The 25,357-nt window shown below is 42.8% G+C and overlaps 1 protein-coding gene across 2 annotated transcripts in view; it reads right to left on the bottom strand.

Annotated features, from left to right (window-relative positions):
• Positions 1–25,357, bottom strand: part of PHF21B (PHD finger protein 21B) — a 166,923-nt gene that overhangs the window by 61,062 nt on the left and 80,504 nt on the right. The window contains exon 4 of one of the 2 annotated variants that reach the window (XM_086610512.1): positions 5,688–6,008. The exons of the other annotated variant lie outside the window; for it this stretch is intronic. Within the exon in view, the coding sequence (XP_086466638.1) occupies positions 5,688–6,008 (321 nt within the window). The remainder of the gene's footprint in view (positions 1–5,687; positions 6,009–25,357) is intronic. 2 annotated transcript variants of the gene reach the window in all.

Below are 25,357 nucleotides of genomic sequence, written 5' to 3'. Positions count from 1 at the left end.
TCCATCTGCATCTTGGCACACTGGGATCAATGTGGCTGCTGAAGATTGATGAGTAGATCAAGAGCTAAGTATGAGACAGATGGGTAAAGAGCTGTGAAAAAGCTGGGTAAAGAGCTAAAAGGGGCCATAGCATGCTCCAAGGACTTGTGGGACAGTTCTTGTTCCCAAGGACGCCATGTACAGCATGGACATGTCTGAGGCATTCTCAAAACGACCAAAAAGGCCAGTAGCGTGGTTGTCAATACAGGAATCCTGCCTAAGGCAACCCTTGGGAGCTCCCTGTGAAGAAGCATAAATCAATCGTTTATTCTCAGTTTTCCAAAAGCAAAAAAAAACGAATAACACCACCTTGACCATAATAACTCCATATTGTGAGGAAATATTAACTACTGCCATGTACACAGACACTGTAGTAACATGGATCATAGAAAAAAGCTATATATAGCCACATAACCAATACAGATAAATATATCTATAAATAAAACCTCTAAGTACTACTGCAATACAAATAATAAATAAAAGCCAAAAAGACTTAGTCATACACACAGGTGGATTTCCAATTACGGAGGAAGCACTTTTAGAGAGAGCAGAGTGGAGCACACTAAGCGGGATGGTGAAGAGAAAGGTAATAAATCATTTCACAATAAATTATTCTGAAAAATGGCCATCACAGGCAGAGGTATGTTCTTAAACTTCTGGAATGCAGTTTTTTCTAGTAAATTGAATATACAGATAGCTAAGAAGTATATATGAGCATCCTCCTACACGTATAAAAGCCACTTTTTCTTGAAAAAAATGGATAGCCACGTAGCCTGCTCGGTCTAAACACGAATACAAGTAGTTCTTTGAGCTATGGAGTTAATGAAGCATTTGTGGAGAACAGTTTACTATCTTGCCAACAATTTATAGCACTATAAATCCTCATACTGTATTTTACTTTGAAATAACCTCCCTGTATAGACAAGCCCCAAGACACAACAGCACATGCGCATGGGGAAGCTTGCCAAACTTTTCTCCAGCTGACCCAGGGAATGCATGTGTGGGAAGGAAAGCACGGAGAGGAGCAGGAGGCAGATTTTATGCTGCTGCTTGTGAAGCTGTGCTGGACAGGGTGCCAGTGCCTCGCTAAGATGTTTTCTAAGAGCCACATAGAGTAATAGCAGGCAGAGCATCACACCAGGATCACAGACAAGAGACAGGTCTTTTATTACAGCAGTATCCAAACATTCCTGCACCTAGTAACTACTTCGCACTTCAGAAGCCTCTGGGACTTATGGTAGGTGACCAGTGCACATACAGCACACGACAGGTACACGCAGAGAATGCTGTTTATGCTGACAAAGCGAGAGCCAGTTACAGCAGCACTCTGACTCCGGAGTCATGGGTAAGTTTAAAGCCAGCATCGCCAGGCTGCGCAGAGGCAGCTAAGCTAGCTGCAAACAGTGTTTCTCTGGAAGTAGAGAAGTGGAGTTGCCTGAGAGGCAAAGGTTACCTTGAGCAGTACCCAGTGTACTGCTTCCAGGACACCGACTACCTCTGCAGAGCCACTCTGCACCACGTTTCTGTGGAGCAGCTTTGTGTGTCCGTATCACGGTGCTTCATGGCCCGGTGCAGATATGCTCTTCCAGTGCTTTTCTCTTCCACTACAGCTCCTGAAAAGCAGCCGAGTGGTCTGACAGCTGTATTCTCCTCTCTTTGCTTGTTCTCCCAATAGCCGACTGATCCAACTGTATTTCCATCAGCCAAAAGGCTTTCTGCTTTCCCCAAACTAGTTTCTGAGATGCCTGCTGGCCCTCGGTTTTGCTATTTAGAAGAGAATGAGGAGGTAGCAGAGGGCCATTTTCTTTACCCGGCACATTGTTCCAGCACAGCAGATGGGACTTTGTCCTTCAGCAAAGCAACCTCAGATCCTGCTTTCAGTCAGGAAATAGTGGCTAGGGTAGGAAATAGCAAATATCACACAAATGTAACCACGATAAAAACATAATTTGAAAGGTTCATCTTAAAATCTGTTTATACCAAGAGTACTTTGTAGGTACAGATATGCTGATATCCTACAACTATCCAGTAGCTCTAGGGCATTCTCTATACAGAATAGCAGTAGCTATTCTCTGAAGGCAAAGCACTCCTAGCATGTATACAGCATATGCCAACAAAATTCAGCTTATGCCAGCAAAATTCTGCTTTTGCCAACACAACTTGCTCCAGATCATCCAAATGAAGCTCTAAGCTCCATTTCTCTAAGCGGGAGAAAGAGATCTACTCATGACATCCCTGCACATACACTTTCATCAATGAAGCTCCATCAGTCATGTCTTCATACACCGATTGACGCTGAAAGACTGCCAAGGAATAGCGTAGACCTAGTGCTAGTTTCTGGAGCTCACAATTTGTAGTGCTTACAGATTTATTGTTAATATTGCAATGTTTCCTGCTTCTAATAAACGATGTGATAAATATCTAAACAATCCTCCAGTATCTGTTATGCTTGTATTCATTCAGATACTTTTTTCAATGCAGATATGGCTTCCATTACAGTCAACAATGTTTCAAAACCACTTAAAAATCTGCTGGGTAAACAACAGCCTAAAATGAAAGTGCTGACACGCAGCTGCCCAAACAAAAATTCTGTAACAAACTTCCATTTAGTCCTATTTATGTTTGAAAGTTCTGCATTTAGATTATAGTGTTTGATGCCCTATTTTTTCTGCTGAGTTTCATTTAGCATTTCATTCTTCCTGCTAGATACCACTTGAGATGACCGTATACACATCCTGATCCCCTTAAATGCTTTTGAGCAGAAATCGCTGTTCAGAAACTCATAACACTACATTTCATGCCCTTGCCCTTTCCCTCACTTTGCAGATGCACAGGAATGGGCTACACTACACCAGTAATCTCATTTATTACTATCGGCTTGCCACCTTAACCCAGTTTGCAGAAGGCTGTCATTATCCTCCATCTCACAAACTTCATACATTTCAGCAGGAAAAAATACTCTTCTGAGCCATAACAATGCCACAAAAAAAAAAAAAAGAAGAAAAAGTAAATGCTTATTAATAAATGTCAACAATGAAATTTCCCTCCGACACTACAGTACTAGTAGCTAAGGTGTTACTGCTATTGATTTGTAATCACCACTCCAAGAACAATCAAGAATACTGAGCGTGAAGCAGAACAGTTTATTCTGTTTTGTTTTTTTTTCATTGGACCGGAAAAAGAAACCTTGCAAAACAAATTTAATTAGGGTCAAGGAGTGATAATTAACATGCAACCCAGTACTAAGCTTCCGGACAGCTTAGGACCAAAGGTCAGCTTACATTTTTTTACATTTACAATTCAATATTTCTAATTTTTCTGGTTTTATCCATGTCTGCTGACTATTCTCAAAAGACGAAACCACTACAGTCACCTGCTTCAGAAACTTTACATTCTTCAGCTTCCTCTTCCATAAATTTGTAACATAATCAGAGATACTAAATCCCAAAACTACAGTTGTTGAAAACCTGCAACGTGAAGACATTTCTAAAGAAAAATTCTGGACCTCTTCCTCTAGCAAAACCAAGGCAAACCCCAAATGCTGGACAATATTCTCATGCTATTCCAATAACAGCAAGCTTCTGCTTAAAATGAAGCTGTTCTTTGTGAGAAAAGTTGTACTGCCAGGGCTAATATTGTTTCGGGTTTGAGAGAACACAGAACAGAAACACGGGCACAATGTCAGTGCTTTGCCCCAGCAGGCTGCAACACACCGCTGACCGCAGCACACCTGGGGACGCAGCAGGTGGAAGTGAGACCCATTCACCCTTTCGAAAAGATAAATGGGAAGCACCACGGATAATTCAACAGCACACCAGGTTCTCAGGCTAGAAAGTCTTTTCCTCTAACAATACATACAGAAGTTACGAGTTTGCTGTCAACTGTTCTAACCGGCGCTGCTCTCCAGCACCTGGGACTGTTATTTCACTATTCAGGCTGAATACATTAAATGTTATTTCAAGCTTCTTCCTTCACTATTTTGATTTTTTCTTCCTATGGCTCCTGACAGTGACAGTAAAAGATAGTCCTTCACAAAATGATAGACCACTGAAATATTGAAACTTTTATCTTTTATATGATTATCACTTATATAGTTATTTTCCAGGATTCTAAGAAATATCTACTGGGATAGCTTCAAGTATCTTTTCAATAAAGCATAAACAACACCTTCAATAAAGGAAATTACCCAGCATGAATACGGAACAGAGATGCAAAAATCGAATTCCCCACACGGCTACTTCATTGTAACAGCTAAAGACAATGCCATTTCTCCAGAAAAAGTGACAGGACAATCTGGTTCCTGAAGTGGTTGGATGTGCTTTCCATTTGTTAGTGGATGCAGTAGGTGAGAGTCATTCCCCGCCTGGCGTTTAAGAAGGGGTTTCCTGGGTATTAAAAAGCCTCACATAACATTCCAACATAACCTTGATTTAAAAACGTCTTCAGGTACAGTTTGTCTGTTGCCCTTATCTATTTTGTGTTCTTCTTTCCTGATTAGAGATTCATATCCCAAGCTTGTGAAAGTGAATCAAAATACAAAAACCAGACTACCACCGCCTCTATGTGCAGAAGTAGAGAAGAAATCCACACTTCTGATGCTAGCACTAATAGTTTACATCCTCTTCTCCAAAGTTTTAGGAAGGCTTTGTCACTGTCTTCGCATTTTAACTTCATTAGCATCATTTCCCTCTCTTGACACACACCACGACCACAGTAAAAACTTCTTTTTTGTGGCTGTTAACAGACTGCACAAAACGATGTGTCTGGCAAACAGCACCCCTTCCTCTTTTGCCCTCCTTTCACTAATTCAATTCCTTTCATATTTAGATTACTGTGAACATAAGCATTAAACATATACATATATATACACCTGAACCTGGAAGCAACAGTCTGCCAGCACGCCAGCTCCCATCGGTTTGTGCTTTTGCTCGCTCTGCCTAAGCGAGTGAAGGTACTGGCATCACACCGCCCATACGTGAAACCCTCCACCCCTACAAGCAGTATCTAAGCTCCTAACTCGACAACTAACATTTCTTTACATAAATTTTGTTGGTTTTAAGAACTGCTTCTTAATCAGAAAAGCAGTCGCAGAAGGTAGGCAGCTGGGAGCGAGCCCAAGAGGCAGCCAGCTCCCCTCCGCTCCCGGAGCGCAGCTCTCCTCGACCAGGGCCCACGTCCCACCCACGCTGCCAGAGGCGAGGGAACCTGCCTGTCCCCCCAAACCCGACGGACACCCCGCAGCGCCGTGCCCAGCTCCCCGCTCCCCTGCCTGCACTGCCCCTACTCTGCCGCGGCCAGGGCTGAGGATCCCCCGCAACCCCAAGGGCACAAACACCCACGCTCGCTGTGGGGCGCAGGGTCCCCACAGCACCCGAGGGAGAAGCCCTCCCCTTCCCAGGGCAGCGGAGCGAGTCTCCCAGGGCACCTGGAGCGAGGGGCAGCTCTCCCCACCACACACTCCGCCACCTCCCCCAGCCCCGACACCACCCGGGGCCCCCCCGCAGCACCCCTCTCCGAGCGGCCGCCCCTCCCCGCCCCGTCGGGGCGTCGGCCCCGCCCCCGCCCCGCCCCTCCTCTCCCGCCCCCCGCGGCGGCGGAGCCCGCAGCGCGCCGCGCCGCCCCCCGCCCGCCCGCCCGCCCGGCCTTACCTGGGCGGTGGAGCCGAGCTCGGGCGGCCGGCGGGCGCCCACCGGCTTGGCCGTGGTCTGCAGGTTGATGGGGGCGCTCTGCGGGGGCTCCACGCCCGCGGCGCTGCAGCCCAGCCCGCCGTTGAGGTGCGCCGTCACCATCGCGATGGGAGCCTTGGCCGGCAGGACGGAGATGGCCAGGCTCTGCCCGGCGCTGCCGCTGGAACTCCCGCCGCCGCCGCCGGGTGCCTTGAGGAGAGCGGGGACGCCGCCGGGCTTGGCGCTGCCGCTGGCGCCGCTGCCCACCAGCACGGCCGCGGGGCAGCTGCGCACCGCCAGCTTCTGCCGGGGGAGAGAGAAGGGGAGAGAGAAGCGGCATCGTCACCCGCCGGGCTACAGCCGGACCCCGGCCCCCCGGCCCCCGCCGCTCTGCCCCCCGGCCGGCCGAGCTCCCGCGGCTGGAGCTCCCTGCCGGGCTCGGCCCCACCGACGCGGAATTGGGTTTAAATATTTTCTTTTCGGTTTTCTCCTTGGAAAGGACAGGAGGGCGGGCAGGGGGAAGGCTGGGCTTCCCCTCCTCGCTCGGGAACTCGCGGTTTCACTCGGGGCTTCTCAAAGTCTTTTTTTTTTCTTTTTTTCTTTGGTATCTGTTTATGCCCGGAGCTAATGATCTTGGTATAGGTCTAGATAACACTGCAGCTTTAATTAAGAATAAAAGGCTTTTAGACGTAAAGAATGTTATTTTCAACTTTCGTTAGTCTGAAAATCCATTACACGTGCTCGCCTCGCCCCAGCGCTTGCTGACTTCTGTTCTTTCACGCTGACTTACTTGGGAGTCTTCTGTTTCTTTGCTCTTTAACATTCTTTTCTTCCCCTCAGAAACTTCCACTGTTTTTCCAGTGTTCTGGGTTTTGTTTGTTCGTTTGTTTTTTCAAGCTAACTTTTCTCCATAGCACCCATCTTAACTCGCAGTTCTCTGTTTTTCTTAACAGCTGTACTTTTAAATTGCTACAGAGCGGCTATTCTGTCATCCCTAATAGGAACACGTTGGTTATCATCTATTCACAGTGTCTCTTACAAGACTTGCACTTGAGATTTCTATAGGCACTGTGAAGTTGCCATATGGTGAATGCCAGTGTCTGCGTAAAATGCTCACTTTTGAAATGAAAAAAACTTTTATGAAGTTGTTGCACTTTCAATAACCTCAGAAGCTGTTCTGATTAACGCCGGTTAGGCAGGTTAGGTATATACGTGGGAAAAAAATATCCTGGTTCAAGCCTGTTTTGATACTTTAAAGTATTAAACATCTCACTTTTGCAAGAATTGACATCAAAGGTACTTAATCCTGCAAAGGCTTCTGCCCGTGTTTAACTTTATTCACTGACGGGTCCTATCGGCTTTGATGCAATTGCATCTAATTTTCAGCCTTTCAGGAAACTTCACTGCCTGTCTAGGTCTGCTGCTGTAAAGTCATCAAGAGTTTTGTTGTCAACTTGGCTTGTTTAAAATACAACATATGTATATATATATGTGTGTGTGTATATATAAAGTCACAGACATGCTTAGTAATTTCCAGAATCAAGGCTGAAAATCTTACTTCTGGGTATAAAGTAGAAAGTGCAAAGCTGACTTTTAAGAAAATACCTTCCTTCTTACCTTTAAACCCATTATATGCTTTAAGGCTGTAAAGCCTTAATTGTCAAATGTGTTTGCTCCAGGAACTGTAAGGTTTATGTTTATATGAAATGTCAAGGATGCATTTTATCAGAGATATCTGATTCATCTATTAATATAAAGAAATTACTTTTTTATGTCAGCATTATTCTAGTAATTGTGACTTTATATATATTGTTTTAAGCTTTGTTCATTTTTGCCTGTACTTTCATTCTCCATTATCCTAAGAGTCATCCTAAGGAAGCACAGACAATATTTTCCTTAAACTATGCTGTTACGTGTCATAGATGTTTTGAAGATGAAAGAACTTTTCTTTCAGTACAGAAATACATCTGTCTGATAGTTTGAAATTACTCAAGTCAAAGCCAAGAAGCTCAGGTGCGTTTTATGTAGGTCCAGGAGTGCAATCCTAGCTCTGCTGCAGACAACCAGAGGTTTCCTGCTGACGTCAGTAACGGCAGGGTTTCTTTTCTTGTGAATCTAAGAGCTTTCACTACCCCTGATAGGTCACTGTATTGATGAAGTGTCTTTTAATGTTTGTCCTCAGACAAATGAATGTTTGGATTACTGAATGAAAAACTTCTCACCAAAATACTCGGTGTTACTGATTTCATATTTTCACTTAAATAAAATTCCTAATGTGTAATATTCTAGTGGTATTAGTACAGCTTTAGTTTTCTCTCAGGCAGTTCAGCGACAGAAAACATCCAAGCAAACAAAACTCCATGATCCCAAAAGATCTACAATGCTTAGTACCTCAGTGGAAAAAGAAAGTGAATAAGTAGAAGTAGATTATGACTTTCCTGACAGAATTCAGTAGGAAGTAATTGCTTTTTTATCTTGTTCCAAAGGAGGAAATGGTACCGAGAAGTGAAAAAGCAGAAATTCTGCAAACAAACAAACAAAAAAAATCACTACTCGAACTACCTGCCATCCATCCCATTTGCACTGATCTCCCTGTAGTGTTAACAGTGAGTTAGTTTTGTGTGTCTTTGCATGTGATGTGTGGTTAGTATTTTCCTAATAAATTGACAAACCTGCCTATTCATGTGTGTGCAACAAAAAAAGCTAAGGAAATATGGGTCACTGCTTGTTTCAGTCTAAGATGAGATAAACAGTAAATGCTTGTAAAATTTAACATTTATGTCCTTATGGAAAACTTTCATTTTAAAGGTTTTCATTTTAGGTTTTGGGGCTTTTCTAAGTAAATACAGGGGGAAAAAAACTATGTCCCTGTGGCAGGCTTGCAAGGACCAATCGGCCCATGCCAGTCACCTCCCCGAGGAACAATGCTATGCTACATTTATTTAAATAACTGCAGATTTTAGAAACTAAATATGGAAGCATATATAAAGGATCAGGTGCTCAAGATTAGCTTCCAAAAGAGAGTTACAGAAGAATTGTCTGTTTGGGGAAAAGCAGTGACAGTATCTTCGGTGTCTCATTTATTAATTCTCTGAAAATGTACCTACCAAAACTTCAAAACCACTTCCCTTAATCAGATTACATTAGTAGGAGACGAGCTATTATGCAGTTTTTCTTTGCAATGATCGTTTTTATTTTATACCCCCATGAAGACATTGATAAAGGAGTGCTGGCAGAAACAAAGATTATGATATGAGAGATTAAAAAAATCCTCAACAAAACCTACATCTGCTGTATTCTATTTCTGCCAGATTAATTAAATGAATAGTCTTGGTTTTTAAAGAGAGAAAATCTGCATTTTGAGAATCAGTCAGCATAACATATTCTCCGACACTTTTGGAATGATGAATAATAAGAAACTAAGCAAGCTTTGGACACTGCAGCTGAAAACATGCGCTGATATAATGGGAGAGCCAAAAGAGGAGGAAAAAAGAAAAAAAATATTGGCTTTAAATGCTGGAAAGCAGGTCGCTGCTTCTCATCCACAGCATTACAGTCCTCACAATACACCAATTTTGAAGCAGCGCCTTTTCAATAGCACCACAACTTTCATTTTCACTGCAGGATGCCACAGGCAAACCGGAGTTTGAAATATGTATGCCAGTCACATGCAAACACACTACAATGTGCTGGAAAGCTGCCGCTTGTTTATGACTTCCCATCTAGTACATGGCACGGTCTCAACTATTCAAAGCAGAGCTAGTATTTTTTCCATACGTATCAAAATAACTCTGGTCTTTATTTGTACGTATAAGCCCTCTCCCCTTTCTATTGAGGTCTGTGCTGTAAAGATTTGCAGGTGACAAGACAACCGGGCAACAGTTTTAGCCTCCCTACTAGCAGTTACTCCAACGCTGCTTCTCCCATCACGTACCACGAATCGTTCTGTTTAGTGAATAAAGAAATGGAAAGAGCAAAGGAAGAAAGGATTTGAAGGCGGCTGTGCTGTTGTACTGCACACGTACGCACATATATATGTGTGCACAGACTCCAGGCAGACCCAGCACGGACAGCATTGCTTGTAGCGTAGGGTTTTGGTTCCTTCCTTTTTACTCCACTGCAGCTTACATCACATCTCCAAATCTTTACCGATCTGATGTCAACTTTACTTTGCACGTACATCTCAAGCAAGAATAAGTTCATATTCTGCAGTGGGGGAATACTCTGCTACTGGCTGCTCCTCACTGTGGCAGTGATTTAAACAGACACATGCCTCTCAACAAACCTTCATGTTTTTGTAGTTAAATACGAGACCTGTTTAAAAAGGACCTAAAATTCACTGTCCATCACATTTCTATTTTAACACCTACATGCTGTAGATAGAGATTTCAGTCCATTGATCTTTCTAGAACGACGCTCTCCTGACAAAGCAGTTCCGCTGTGAAAAACTGCAATTGTTTTCAGAGCATTATCAGTTCTTTTCCTTAGTGGCCCCATGGCTAAGAGAAAACATTTGGCATAACCCCGAGAGTTTATTTAGCTTGCAGAAGACTGGCAATCCACTTTCAAACCAAAATGAGGCCTTGTCAATTAATAATTTAACATTAGGCACTGATCTAAATCCCTGCATGCAAAACAGCTGAACAGACTTCTCCAGCAATGAGGGCCATGACCTCTGTTCATTTACTCAATTGTCACAATAAAATTCTCTTGAACAATGATATTTAATATTCAAAGAGTGATAACACACAAACGCATCGCAGACAGGCCACCAGCTATGGCACTCCAGTATAGTGTCTTAGTGTCTTATTTCCATATATTTCTCATGTATTTCCAAGTTGCCACACGGCTGATCCTGCCTCATCTGCGCCTTAAGTCACGAACCAACCACCTGCATAACTTTACACACTGAAACAGAAACAAGCAGGGCTTCGGCTGAGCATACATATGTACACACATACACGGGCACCCACAGGAGTTTGGTGGATGTTTATGGAGAGGAAAGGCTCTGTAGTCTGTATTTTAACCCTGGACTCCTGTAAAAAATGCTTCCCTTTCCAGACAAACCTTGGGCACCAGGTTGCCTGTGCCCAAAGAGAAGACTTTAAAACATGCTTTCATGCAACCAAGGATGAAGACACTTGCACGGAAAAGTTTTAGGCACTATTTCTGAAACAGTATTTTGATGTCGTGGTGTTCAAGACGTGCAACCGAGGAGAAGGAGGAGGAGGAGGAACGTTTTTAAGGAAGGCTGGGGTAGTTCCTCCTGCCAATCTCTCGGTAAATGACCTGTCAGTTTGATGCAAGCACTCTCCCTGCAACGCCCAAGCTGGGGCGGGGGGAAGGGATGGGGAGAAAGGAGAGGAAGGAGGAGAAATTGCTAGACAGAAGTATTTTTAATGACCCTCAGGGAGGGGTCACCGCGGCGCAGGATGATGTGCGGTACCCGGGGGGCAGGAAGCCTTCCTCCTCCTCCTCCTCCTCCTCCTCCTCCTCCTCTCCCAGGCCGGCGCTGCGCGGAGCCGACACCACCCTCCCCGCCCCCGCCTGCTCGGCGCAGCAAAACCCTGTCCCCCTGTCCTTTCCTAAAGGAAGCCCCCAAAAGGGCAATTAATAAACGAGGAGGTAGTGACTGCCCGACTAGGTGGAACTCGGGTGTTAGGTTTTGTCAGGAGGATCAAAAAAACAGCTGGAGAAAATGTGGGACTCGATCGAAACAGCCTTTGCAGGGGCGGACTTTGAGCCGAAGGAGGCTGAGCGTGAAACCCGGGCAGCGAGGTTTACGTGTGCTGAAGTACAATCTCAGCGTTATTTTTCCCCCCCTTTTTTTTAAGGCTTCTTTTGTCTGTTGGTTTCTTCTCCTTTCTCTTTCCTTCTTTCTTTCGTGTTTTTTTTTTTTTGACAACTTCCTGCCTGCCTGTCATTAGAAGTAAGAATGTATTCCCTTCTCTCTAACAGATCTCAGTTAATTAGGCATCGCTGCAGCAGGCTCAAGGATTTAAATTCAAAGTGAAACTCATTCTAATCAAAACTGCAGCAAACTGGGGGTTTTGTTTGACTTTAACCTGAAAGTCAGTTATTGTACTGCTGATGTACATACCACATTACCAGCTGAGTGCTTTCAGCATCCCTCTATCAGTGTGAAATATTTAATCGGCACAAGGATCCAATCAGCACAGCGGAGGGGAATCTAGTGTGTGCATTAATTTACTTTCAGTTGAAAAGCAGTAAAGCAGGTCAGAAACATATAACCTTCTCCCTTCCCCCCTCCTCTCTCCTCTCCCAAACAAATACACAGCACATCAGAAGAGTTTTGGTGGCGGGGAAGGGAATGAAAGCCACCCTGCATGAATCCAGATTGGAGAGCCAGACAATAAATTAGTCGTTCTTGCCAAAGAATGACAAACACTGCCTGGAACAGAAGAGGGGAACAACCCCTCCCTCTAAACATGCCCCCCAAAATCCCCTCTCAAATTAATTACATTGGGTAATTGTTTGTATTTTTTAATCTTTGACTCTTTTTAAGCTAGAAAGATGCCTGAATGATTACCTCTTCTGTGTACGACATTAATTAGAAAGAAAGCAAATGCCAGGAAATAATGAAACAGTCTTTCTATTAATGTGCAATGGCTTTGGATTTTCTGACCAGCCGCGTTCTCCAGGAGAGACTTCCATTAATATTCCGGGTATTAAAAATCTGTTTTAGAAGCATTCCCAAGCTCTTCTACACATCCACAATTTTATATATTGCAAAAGCATACTGCGGCGTACAAAACCTAAACTTTTTCTGCTACCAAATCCACCCTTGTATTTCTCGCTTATTCTCTGAAGACAATGAAGTTCCTTATCACCACGATATCGTAACGAGAATATCGACATGCAATTTTCTTTCACAAGGGATCATTTACAACGTGAACAGTACGTGAACAAACTTGCACAATCCTGCAAGCAAAACCACCGCGCAGAGCAGAAATGCAACGACAGGCAACGATTAAAGTTGCACCGAACCCCCTCGCCCCCAGCTCGTCAGTTCGATGCAGCCAAAACTCTCAGCGTGGCTGCTTTCCAGGACAGGGCAGCAATGAAGAATTACCAGATTCGTGTAAAGAGAGAATTTTCCAAACTGGTAAATACCTTAATAATGGTAACAGTGGGCTTAGAAAAGCACATATTCACTCAAGTGCAATTAGCCTTTAATTTCTGAAACCATTAAACAGCTTGCTGACTGAAAAAAAACAATGCGTTTTCAACTGTACTGCTAACTGGCAATCCTCGCGTCAAAGCTCGGAATTATCTGCTTAGTGACTTGAAAACAGCACTTTTTAACTAACAAGGAGTAGCGGGGAAAGAGGACAATATTTAATGAGAAAAGTCAGATTCATATTATGGAACATTCTGGAAGTGCCTGTGCATCTTGAAGGAGAGGAGGAGGGGGAGCTAGGGTGGGTTTTTTTTAATAACCTCACAAATAATCCCTCCTCCTTTCTCTCTCTCAAACCATGTCAATGATCAAGGAAATGAGAACAAGGCGCTTGATTCACAGCTGACTCTCTCTTCTTGTTACATCAGATCAAGAAGGAGCAGTCTAACAGGGGGGGCGATTTCTGCAGGGGAAACAAATCTACAAGCTGGCATTTTGTCTCCTACTCCTATTAATTAGCCCGTTTCCCTGTCAGAAACAGAGCTTTTAAAACTTGCAACGGAGTTACACGTGTGCCCACTTGCACATACGCTGCACGTACGCATCCAGAAAATTAAATATTACGCATGTGGGATAAACCCCGCCCAAAAAAATCTTCAAGGAAAGAGTGGTTGGTTTCCTATTTTATTTGATGGATGGATCTCTATTCTTTCCTTTAATCCCGAGAAAAACTGCATAGTGAACCACTAATAGTAAGACGCAGCCCGCGCTAAAGCCCCTGCTAACGACAGCCTTTGGATGGGCTGCTTTGTGCTCTGGATCAGGTCCATAGACGCAAGACTGCAGCTCAGTCTGCACATCTCTGAAATGCTTCTTTTAAACCCAAATTTACAACAAAGGAAAACTTTGGCTTGATCTCACTTGGAATAAACCAGAAAGCATACAGGCATCCTCTTGGCAGGTCAGAGGAGGGTTTAAATGGCACCCTGCTGTGTAACACGGGTTCTCCCCTAGCCCCAAAGCTGGAGTCCTGCTTGCCATTAGCAGCTCAAAATTTACATCCTTTTGCTGTTGCCAACTTAAGTTTCCCATGATTTGCCATGTCCGGTGCATTCAAGAGGACTGCATTCATCTGCCTTATTTAATGTTAAAAAACAAAACCAACTCTCCCGTAAACAAACACAGAAAAAGCCGAACGCGAGTGTACACCGTATAAACACTAATGTGCTTCTAATTTAAGTTTTGAAAAAACAAAGGCAGAGTGATTAAGGGCCAGAAGCATGCAGCTCAGCATATGGAGCCACAGTAAGTGCCCTAGAACAAGTTCAATGTTTCCATTGTGTGAAAGACTCATTCATTACAGCTACAAGATGCAGTGCAGGCATTTGCATTTTTAGAGGGGCATCTTGTCATTTTTAGATAAATCATGGGATCCAGACCCTTTCTAAATGGCATCAAAGCTTGCATTTCTCGATATCCTGCCTCCCTTTGTTTCAGTACTCTGCCTCACTGTTTTCTTTTCCTCTGCATGAATGTCATTAAAGTTTGCACCCTAGTATGTCTCCAGACCAAGATGTGAACTCAGGGGCTTCTCATTCTTGCTTAAAAATGCGCTGCTTTCTATGATCAAGCAAGGCGAAAAGAGACGCAACTGCATGCAATCAGAAAAATAAACAATAAATTAGAGTAATTTATTGTATCCAGTTTCAAAGCTGCTGCCTCCTGATTCACATTCCCTCCCCCCGTATTCCTCCCACCAGCCCCCCCTACTCCAGACCTGATAATCATTTCTTTGATTTCTCCCTCCTTCAACCCAGCTTAAAATCAAATTTGGAAATGCACTTCTTCCTCGGTGTGGCAATACAATAAACTAAGCCAAATCCTTTTTTTTTTTCCCCTCTTTTTCCTAGATAACACAGAATCCTCCTGAAATGAACAAATGTAACCGTGAACAGATACAGCCTTCCCATGGGATCAAACCATCAGTTCTTCGGTATACATATAAAGAAGAAAGAAGTTAAATGGTTGTATATTCCCCAAGGGAAGGCAGAGCTTCAGTTGTGAAGTATTCCCATCAGAAATTCTGGATAAGTTGCAAAGAAAAAAAAAAATCCCTGCCTGCTCTGCAGACCTTGTATAGACGTTTCCCCAGCAATTCTACATATGCACATTTCATCCCGACAGCACGAGCTTTTAGTATCACTGTGTTACTCCAGAGTGATTACTGTTTTCCAATGGCAGGCATATTTGCATGGTAGTCATGAAACTGCTCGGAGCAACCTTTCAATTTTCCGATACTCCAAAGTATAGCTTTGGTGAAAGCAAACAAAGCAGAAGGGAAAGAAATAAAGAGCACAAACCGAGTGCCTATGTCTAGGCACCTCAGTCCAAATCCAGGCTCTCGTGTCCACACCGACATCTGCCAGCCTGCACGGGGGCAGCAGTGGCCAGAGGCAAAGTCATCCTGTGCTCACGCACCCCGAACCCAGGTGACCTTGCTCATTTTTGAAAGTGAACATTGGTACATGAATGAAACTGAGCTCTAGATTTTGTCACAAAACCTGAGGAGAGCACTTAGTTCAGAGAACAGAAGAGGAAGGGAAGGTTATGAACAGGTTTTTTTTTTTTCAAAACCCATCAGCTATTGGCACACCTTACTAATGCAAAACCCATATGGCCTGGCAGCACAGTGAGTAGCACTCTTCCACCCCAGCTTCCGGCTGGATCTGTGTCTACTTCTGGTTAAGCACATTGAAGTGTGCTTATGAAATGTAATCGGAAATGTAATGGGGGGTGTCTTCTAAGATTTAGATAAATCCCTTTGCCTCAGTTTCCCAACTTGATAAAATGTCTTCCTCACAAAGGTATTGTGAAAATTCACTGGCTAGCCGCTATTAAATGCTGTTTGTTATTAAAGGCAAATTAAGTCATATGATCTCATCTTAATCCAACAGGATTATGGCTGTCAAATCAAAGGTAGCACACTATCGCACTGTTTATCTAATCTTGCTTGCCAATATTTTCTAATGTCCTCCAAAGGAACCCTTGCAGAGATGAAGACAAGACTTCACAGCTCCAAGTATTTTTCTGGGTCTGTGTGTGCAGGCCTGGGCACATATTGAACTAAGCGGAGGGCACAAAGTTCATTACATGTCTTTTCCTTTCCATGAGTTGCACAAAAAGCAACCTATGGATGCGGAAGTGTAGCAAAGCCCAGAGCCAGAGACGACAAACACACAACTGATAACAACATCTCCTAAAAAGAAGCGCTACAAGTCTGAAGAAGAAAGGTGTTCAAGGAAGCTGGAAGGAATGGGAGAAGAGACACACAGGGCCAAATTTCTCACAATAGCGCTGTTGGAGCTCTGCATGTCAATGTACACAAAAGAGTTGAAGTGGCAAGCCTCTGAGAGATTTTCCTCCTGCATCATAAGATAAACCAATTCATTATAAATTATGGAATAAGAATGATGAAGAATTGTGCAGGTGCTTTGTAGTTCTAAATTAGAAGGATGAGTTGACAATGGACTTCCATCTCAGAATTCCTGCTTTCTAATACACCTTAATATACAGTAAAATGACAGTCTCAATGCCTTTATCCCTTTATCCCTCTGAGCATCCCCGCATCATTCATAGCAACCTCTTTGAGGTAGCTACTCTGAGTACACCTGTGGAAGGAAGCTGCAGGAGCTAAAACTGAGGCCACAGAGACATGCTCACATGATTTATGAAGTCAAAGCTGGAAAGTGAACCTTGATGTTGCATACTCAAAACTTTAGCTGTCAGGAGAGCACCCTCACTGCACCTTTCATCTTTGCTTTAGTTGCACCACTTCGTTTGCCTATTTATGGCTATCCAAAACATAAATTTGAACAGTCCAACTGCTCTATTTATCTAACCTTACAGTTCAATGTGCAGGCAGGGTGGCTTGTGGCAGCAACAGCAGTGAGTATTTTTTTCTGTCTTTCAAGAAGTGGGTGTTCAAAAAGGTAGATTATCAAACAATGGGTTATCAGAAACACAAGATAATTTTCAAAACCTGGCTGAATAAATACCACCTGATCAAATATCACCTCTTACAGACATAGGGGATAAGGGAAATGAGGAACTCCAAGCCCTCTGCCATGTGCTCAGACCACTATGCAATGTTCTACTTTTTTTTATGGGGGGCATATAACGGCCTAGTTCCTCTAGAGACATGGGTGGTTTACACACATAAAAAAAAAATAACCTCCCTTCCCTAATCCTCCCAGTCTGACAAAGAGTACTGAGTACATACATAGGAAAAATCAAAAGGAAACTTTTACAGTTTGAGAATCACAAGTAATACCACTTGACTAGATACAGATAATTGATCAGTCATAATAAGAGGAGGATACAGCATGTAATATATTTCTTTTAATGAGACTTCAGAGAATGCATGAAAAAACTATTTAGAATGACTGAACTGTACAAATATATTAGCAGATGTTGAAAATATTGGGTAAATTTAAGAAACAAGGGAATGATATGCTTTCACTCTAACTTAATGGAAATGCAAATGATAAGATAATGCTTAAAGAGAAAGAAAGGTATACAGCAGCAGTGTTGGGAAAGAATATTAAAGAGAGACAAAGAAGCGGCTAATGAAGGACTGTGCAGATCCTAGAATGAAACTAAGACACTACACAACCATTATTCCAGAGGCCAGAGAGAGAGTAACGAGCAATAAATAATGCAGATCATGTCAATGGCAGTAAATAAAATGGAATGTAGAAGAGACAACGAGAAAGAACAGATTGGGCCCACTTCAAAACAACAATAGGAGAGGAACACAATGGCTAAGGAGAAAGCAAGGACACACTACACAGTAACTGCCGTTACCTTCACACATAAAGATGGAGATGATTATATAACACATAGATAAAATGGAAATTATGTGCAAAATTTGGATGCTGGTCTGCAGTTATGAGTGCCTGAACTAGTTTCTAAACTACTCCCTTGAACGATGACAGGAGAAAGACAGACATTTTCTATGTTGATTTTCTTGCTGTGGTAGTGGAAAGCACTTAGATACTTCAGCCATGAGAGCTATATAGGAAGCTGCACAGAGTGACACAGATCTGTGTGTATACTTAGAAAGGATTCAAGGGCACAAACAAAAGGTGAGAAGAGAATGAGAGAAGCTTTAGCAAACTTTTTCACAACTTTGTTACATTTGAGGATCAGAATAAACAACATCCTCTTGGCCTTATTTCCCATTGTGCGCTGTGGAGTGCAAAACATCACAGCCACTTAATACAAACTCTACCTCAGTCAGTCACTTGGATCCTTTGCTTGGAACATTTATTGCAGCTGATAGCTTTTCTTCTGATAAAAGTCATTTTGCAAAGAAGCTGAACACAAAAAATGACAGGGTGGTCAGTAAAAACTGATGCTCTGGCTCTCCAGTTCTGCAGCGCACCTGTTTTTTTTTACATTTCCATTTAGGCTAGCCTTTTCTTCTGCAAGAGTGGAACACCTTACATCTCTTCAGAGCAGAATGCAAGGATTAGGACATGGCCATGGAGTTCTGTGGCAGGTTTGTGCAGCAGCCCCTAGAGATCCGAGTTCAAATACAGGTCAAGCCATAAGTGAGAAAGAAAAAGGAAGTCCTTGTTCCAGTTCCCATGTTCCAAAATCATCTGGGGTGTTAACACCCACCCCAGGATAAGATCGGGCTGCAGTTGTGTGAACTGCAAAGGCATGATGTAGAAGAATGGGGCAAATAAGGGGCAAAACGATGCTTTGCTCATTCCAGTAGATTCCAGCTGAGCAGGAGGTGAGGATGTTAACAACACTCAATGTGGAAGAAGTAGCTCTCTGCACAGCTCCTCTATCAATGCTGTGACTGCATCCAGCCCCATATAATTTTATTCCTTTTTCTTTTTCTGAGGAACTAAAGCCTTTAAAAGGAACTGTGCAAAAATAAAATAAAGTGTAATAATGATGGCCTTCTCCAGGAGGTATGTGGAACAGGCCATGTTTTACCAAATATTGTACATCAATATAAATCAGCAGTGCTTCCAAAGGAAGCTGTCTCCTGGTCTCTTGATCTTCCTCCTGTGCTGTCTCGACCTATGTGACAGCACCAGCATTCAGATAGCTGTGCAATAAACCAGGAGCTCTACTAATTAAAGCTAACTTGGCTAAGAAAAAAAAAATCAGGTTTTAATGCAGATCGATCACCCACCTCAGTTCACACCATAGCTGAAAAAACAACTGCGCCAACGCGGCAGGAGGGAGCAGCAGGGAGGAAGAGTGAAGCAGGAAGGAAAAGTACCCTTTCAGAAGAGTGCTGGTGTGGTGTTTGGGCAGCTATGGGCATAGGCTTGGCAACTTCACGATGAATTGTGAGGAAACTGAAAGAAGGGATTAAAGAATAAAAGAAAGAAACAGAACATATGCAAGAGCCTGTTAGGACAATGCACCTTGGACAAAGGAACCAAGTGAAAAGCCACTATGCCTTTCCCTGCTAGGCCAATAAGTTGTAGTATTTCCAGTAGTAATCAACACTTACTTTCTTCAGTTGGGTGTGCAGCAGCCTGTGTGGAAACAGTCCCATTTCCAGCAGACTGCTGCCTACAACATTATCAATGATAATATGCAGACTCAGCAGAGAGGCTAAAGACTGCATGGACACAGTGAGTAAATTACCCTCTCAACCCTCAGAGGATTATAGGTCTCTGTCAAGTCATTCAGATCTAAAATTTGACCTGTCTTAAAGCATTTATAGCTTGCCAGGGGATACGTTCTGTATTCTCAACAGCCACTCCAAGGAAAATTAATCTCCTGATTATAAAAATTATTATATTGTTATATTTAATAATGCTAATAACAATTTCTACCTATAAACAATCTTTGCCAAAAAAAGCTTATGAACTGCAAGTTCACACTTCAGCTTAATATACACTAATATCCCCATGTAGACACGTCCACCTACAAGACACTACCCTGAGTCTTACGCTGATACGAAAAATAAGAAATAAACCACAAGAAAAGGAGTAATCAAAAAAACTACAAAAATTATTGGGAAAAAAAAATCAGCCAAATGCAAAAGGAGCGGGCAGACAACAAACAGGACATTAAGGGAAAGGCATTCAAAACTTCAGATTTTTTGACAGCATTCTTTCCAAGAACCAAAAGCAAGATACATTGGAATGCAGTGCTGTGCCAGGCTAAAGGCAAATGCAGTCAATTTTTTAACTAAAAGTTTCAGGAAGAAGTACAGCATCTGAGATGTTTTCCTCATGTGAAGGTGGACAAAGCAGCGAGAGACAAAGACTGCTGAATTCAGCAGTAGCTAAATCTATACATGGGAAAAGCAATCTGTAAATGGAAACTTTTCCAGGCTGGAAAGAAGGTGAAGCTCCAAAGTATTTTAGCAGTGAGCATGACTGAACCTCCTGCTATTTATTATATCAGTATTATCTATTAACATCACTGCACTTAAGGGCTTACCAGCATTTCCATTGTAAAACTCAATATGATAGAAGTTTATTAGTCGGTTGCTTATCTGGGGAGGGTGTGGACGAACGAGAGATGGCACATATGTTGAAACAGGGCACATATGTTCCCAGCTGAGAGATTTGTGCTGCTTCTTTTTTAAATGCGCTCTAAGACATGTGAGCAATTTCCTAAGAGAGTTTGCTGGTTAACGTACAGTCTGTGAGTATAATAGGACTTGCAGTGTCACCCATGCATAAGCTAAAGAAAAACAGGGCAATACAGGGGAAAATAAAACCAGGCTTTTGATCCTGACAACGTGGCTTCACAGCAGCCAGGGCAGTCCTTATGCTGTTCCAAGAGCAACTCCAGGTCTGACGAAAACAAAAAACAACCCACTGTTTTGGGGTGGCACATATATATGTCCAGACTAGCCTCTCTGCTGGCATAAAGGGGAGATGAAGCGCCCACTCTCACAGTAAGACAGCTACTGGGCCAACCAGATGAAAATGGGACCTCATATTTTCTGATACTTACTCATCTCCCAAGATTTATGCCTCTGGTTCCCTCCTTGCTGAACTTAGCAACTGCAGATTTAAAACTGGCACACCTCCAGCTCAGAGCATTGCTGGACTACGGAGTCAGAAGAAACTTCTACTTTAGTTTATGTGCTCACTGAGCTTTATTCTTCTCTGCTACAGCAGACTAACACCTATTAACTTTAGTAGAACTAGTCTTGGTTCAAACTGGTGTAAGAGCAGAAAGAAATCCAATTGAATGTATTTAAATGATTCTGCTACTTTCTCTCTGGTCACTATTTTCATAAAGGGTAATTACAAGCACTGCCAACAGCTCAATGAGGCTCTCTCCATGGTCAATTGCGAGAACGAGCTCAAGCATGGAGTAAAGCACGAGGCTGCTCAGTCACCCTATGGGGACCCTACAGACCCCACTGTGAGTTGATAGACCCACAGCCTCTCTGAGAATATCCTACTAGTGCCTTTACATGGAAAGAGACAAGCATCTCAGAGGGAAAATGACCCCACCTGATAGGTGAACTGTCCTCTGAGGAGGTGTGTCTCTCTTCACTGACACTGGCCACATGGGCTTCTAATTTAATCATCCCTATTAAATCACGAAAGTTGGAGAACTCAAGCCCAGAATGTATGTTTGGTCATGCAAATGCATTGTTCTTTATCTTGGGAGAGGTGTTTGTATAAAATTGGGATACCTCAGTGGGGAGCAAGCCACAGGAATTCTGTTCCCAAACCATGAATCAGACTCACCTTGCCTTAGTCCAGGCCTTTACACCTTAGACCTTGAACATCTCCTATGTCCACAGAAAACTTTTGAATAGCTGCTGTTAGCATTTAGTTTGGTTTCAAACAAGTTAAGAATTAGCCTAAACAACAAAAGTAGGAGAACTTGTGTATTGATCTCAGGGACAGGGAATTTAGGTATTGATACCTCCTATCCAGGTGTTCAGGACCCAGACTGATGCAGTCATGGTGGCACACAACTTGTCATCTGATAAAATACCTTGCCATCTCTGAACTGGACCTGCTGTCTCCATGCACCTGCAGCAACAATCTCCCCCACATATGGATGGGTTGCTGACCAGCCAGCATTCCCAAAGTATGGGACAACATGGCCTGTGAAGCTTGGTACCCTCACCTTCCCCCTTTACAAGAGTGCCAGTTAGTTGTACCTGCTTTTAAATTAAAGGCAAAATGCAAACCAGCTCCTAAGACATGTTCCCCTTGGTACACAGGCAACACGCATGTGTCTTTTTGGCACAGTTTTGCATAGAAATCCTCCTACCTTGGCAAGTTCTGGTTTTCCTTGAGAGGCTGCAATGTAATATGAGCACGATTTTGGTTAGGAGGTAGGCTGATACTGTTAATGTTGCTCATGCTGAGCAATGAAGCTTGGATGTGACCTTATCGACAAGGATTTTTACAACTATGCAGGAGACAGAGCAAAATGATCTGGACAAACTCAGTGTCCTGGAAAAGAGCACAAGAACAAGCAAAAGTTGGCTCATGGCAATAAAAATCTGCCCTCGCATCATCATGACTAAAGTATAATTAGATACCTCTGTGGTTTTTTTCTTAATCACTCGTGATTCTTTTTAAAGGCTGACAATATGAGAGTAAATTTCTTAAAGTTTTACACAGAAATATTGTTAAAATGACTTTCAAACCCTTTTCATGCTGAAGTAAGAAAAAATTCTCACAATGCCTAGTTTCTTTCAACTGACTGATGACCGATAGGACAGGTGCTGTGGGCTTTGGGCCCGGTACAGTAAGAAAAGGTGAGTTTTAGGACAATTACTCTGCATTGCATTATATTAAAATATCAAGAGGCATGTGTCCTCTGGACCACAAGCAACCATGGAAAATACATTTTTTTCTGAAAAAGACAAGCCCTTCAAGGGCAATAACAAACTTTTCACAGCCATGGGCAAGAATGGGAATGCGTTTAACGATTGTCTGCTACCACATTTCACTTCCTACACAGGAAACAATGCTACAAGAGCATTTTTTCTTTGTTTGGCCTCTCACTATGTTTCCTAGTATGTGGGCAAGAATGAATGGGGGCTGCACACCTTCATTAGCACCTTGCAGAACTGTTGTCCCTGAAAAGCAGTCACATTTACCTCAGGGATTTGCCCCAGCACTCCAAAATTGCTTCTCATTTTCTTGTGAGAAGTTCCAATGAGAGAGCATTTGCAATGACTGCTAGAGGAAGCCGGTCAGATCTGTAGGGCACTTCTTATTTGCTAATTATCGGTGCCTCAAGCCACAGGGTGGAGGTTCCAGCCCAAAGCTGCTTAACTAGGCATGCACAGTAATGCACGTCTACCAGAAAATCTGTTGAAGGGACGAAAGTCACTGATGCAGGTCTGCACATGACTACATGCACAGCTAAATGTTCTAAAGCAGCTTTAGGGTTATTTAACTAACTGACCACATAGCATCAACCGGAAAACCTAACTCAGGTATTTTTGCATGAAGCTTACTATTTCTTCCCAGAAGCCATTCTGAAACCAAAGTTAAACTTCCATTTAAGGATTTCAAGTAATAGGATCTACTGCTTTACTAGGTTAATGACTTTTAAAAATCCTCATCTTATTTCCAGCTTTACCTTCTAGCCACTTACGCCTTCTTCCCAGCTACAGAGCATAGCTGCCTGCTAACCCAGGTGTTCCTTTCCCAGAACACAGGAATGATGATTCTGTTTTTCTCAATGAGGAGACCTATACACACAGAGGGCACTGCAGTTGGGTAGAAGATAAGGGAGCATTTTTGACCGTTTCAACTTATGTCTGAGGCCAAATCAGCTTGTCGTATTCCTGGGAAATGCAACAATTGCTCTACTGATTCCTGAACCCAGCTCAATACTAGGACAAAAAATGAACAGGGCCAAAAAGTTATATTTTACTTATTATTTATTTACAACACCAAAAAGTTATATTTTACCTTCAGAATTTTGCACATTGAAGCCAAATTCTCTTGATTCAGGTCAAGAGGTTTTCCCAGGAGACAGCTGCCTCACATAAAATTAACCCAGTATATTAACTAATGGTGTGTAAATAAAACCCATTTCTTGTACACTAAATCTATATGCAATGAACAGTTATTCATAATAAAGAGCTGAGTCAGAGGGAAGCTCGCCTGTGACACTGTGTTAAACTTTCAGTAAGATGCATTACTCTGGTAAAATAGCTTTGCAAACTCTTTTATCACTGGTTTTGCTTTTAAACCTGCTAATGTAATAATAATAATAATAGTAGTAATAATAATAATATCATCTAGGTGCAAATTAAAAGAATATAAGCACATCAACCAAGTGCATAGGTCTGCACTCATAGACCTATGCTGGAACTAAATGAATTCACATCCAAGCAAAGACACAGTAATAGTAGTAGTAGTAAGAGTAGTCCAGCTGAAGGGAAGAAAACCCAACACATTTGCATTCACGGATTCTCAGGATACAAAGGATGATGCAGTTCACCGAGTCTGACATCTCATCTAACACCACCAGAGCATTCAACCAATTAGAGACTAATAAGTTATTTTCAGGTAAAGCTTGACCTTCTAGAGAAGGCATCCTGCCTTGATATGAGGCTCTCATGAAATAGCAAATCCTCTATTTCCTTTGGTCATCCCTTCAAACACTTAAATCTTACCCCGTCCCCCTTGAAGCCTTCAGCCTGGTTTCTGACTTGAATTGCTCAGGAGTTTTACCTGCAGTGGTTGCTAGGTTTGCTAGGGCTACTGGGCCTCTAGGATGGCCAGAATTTCTAACGGTTGCCTTGTTGCTCCCAGATTTCTGTATTTTAATCAGAATTAGGGAGCCAAAGCAGGCTGAGTATGCAGGAGCATGTGGCATTCATGTGCAACGCAGCATGCATTCCAGCCTTTTGCCTAGCTCTCAGCCATTCGCATTCTGGCAACATCTCTCTTTTAAGTCCCCAAATACCCCCAGCCCAACAAAGAACAAATACCAGCTTCTGTGAAGCTACAGCAGAAAGAAAATGGTAGCTAAAAAAACCCGCAAAAGGCCAACTTCAAAGTTGTTGAATTTGGTGCTTGGGCTTTGAAAAACCTGTCATTTGGGAGGAAGGGTGGGAGGCTGCTCTTTCCCCCTCCTTTTCATTAAACGGCTCTTCAGAACTTGGGAGAGCTACTGCTCTCATTATGCATTCCTCCTTCTGGAAATAAATACTTGTGTGGGTTGTCACATTAGTCAGTAGATAGATGTCAAAAACAAATTACAGCCTGGCATGGAGCCAAACTCTGTGTGTGTGTGTGTGTATGTGTGTGTGTTATAATGGAGTATCTGCTATTAAGAAGGTGGTTGGTTCTGCATGTCAGAGGGTGGACGCCTTTCTAGGAGCAGAAGTCTTATAATGAGGAACTTTCTAAAGAAGGAACAGAGAATCACGATCTTGTTTCATTCCCTTCCCCACAAGGAGATATTACACAAACTCCCCAGATGGCTCATTGCTACACAGAGAAATCCTACTCCTTCAATGCTTCTT

This window comes from Tauraco erythrolophus, chromosome 4 (genome assembly GCF_009769465.1).
Source record: "Tauraco erythrolophus isolate bTauEry1 chromosome 4, bTauEry1.pri, whole genome shotgun sequence".
Classification (NCBI taxonomy): Eukaryota; Metazoa; Chordata; class Aves; order Musophagiformes; family Musophagidae; genus Tauraco; species Tauraco erythrolophus.
This window is presented reverse-complemented; position numbering and strand designations above follow the sequence as displayed.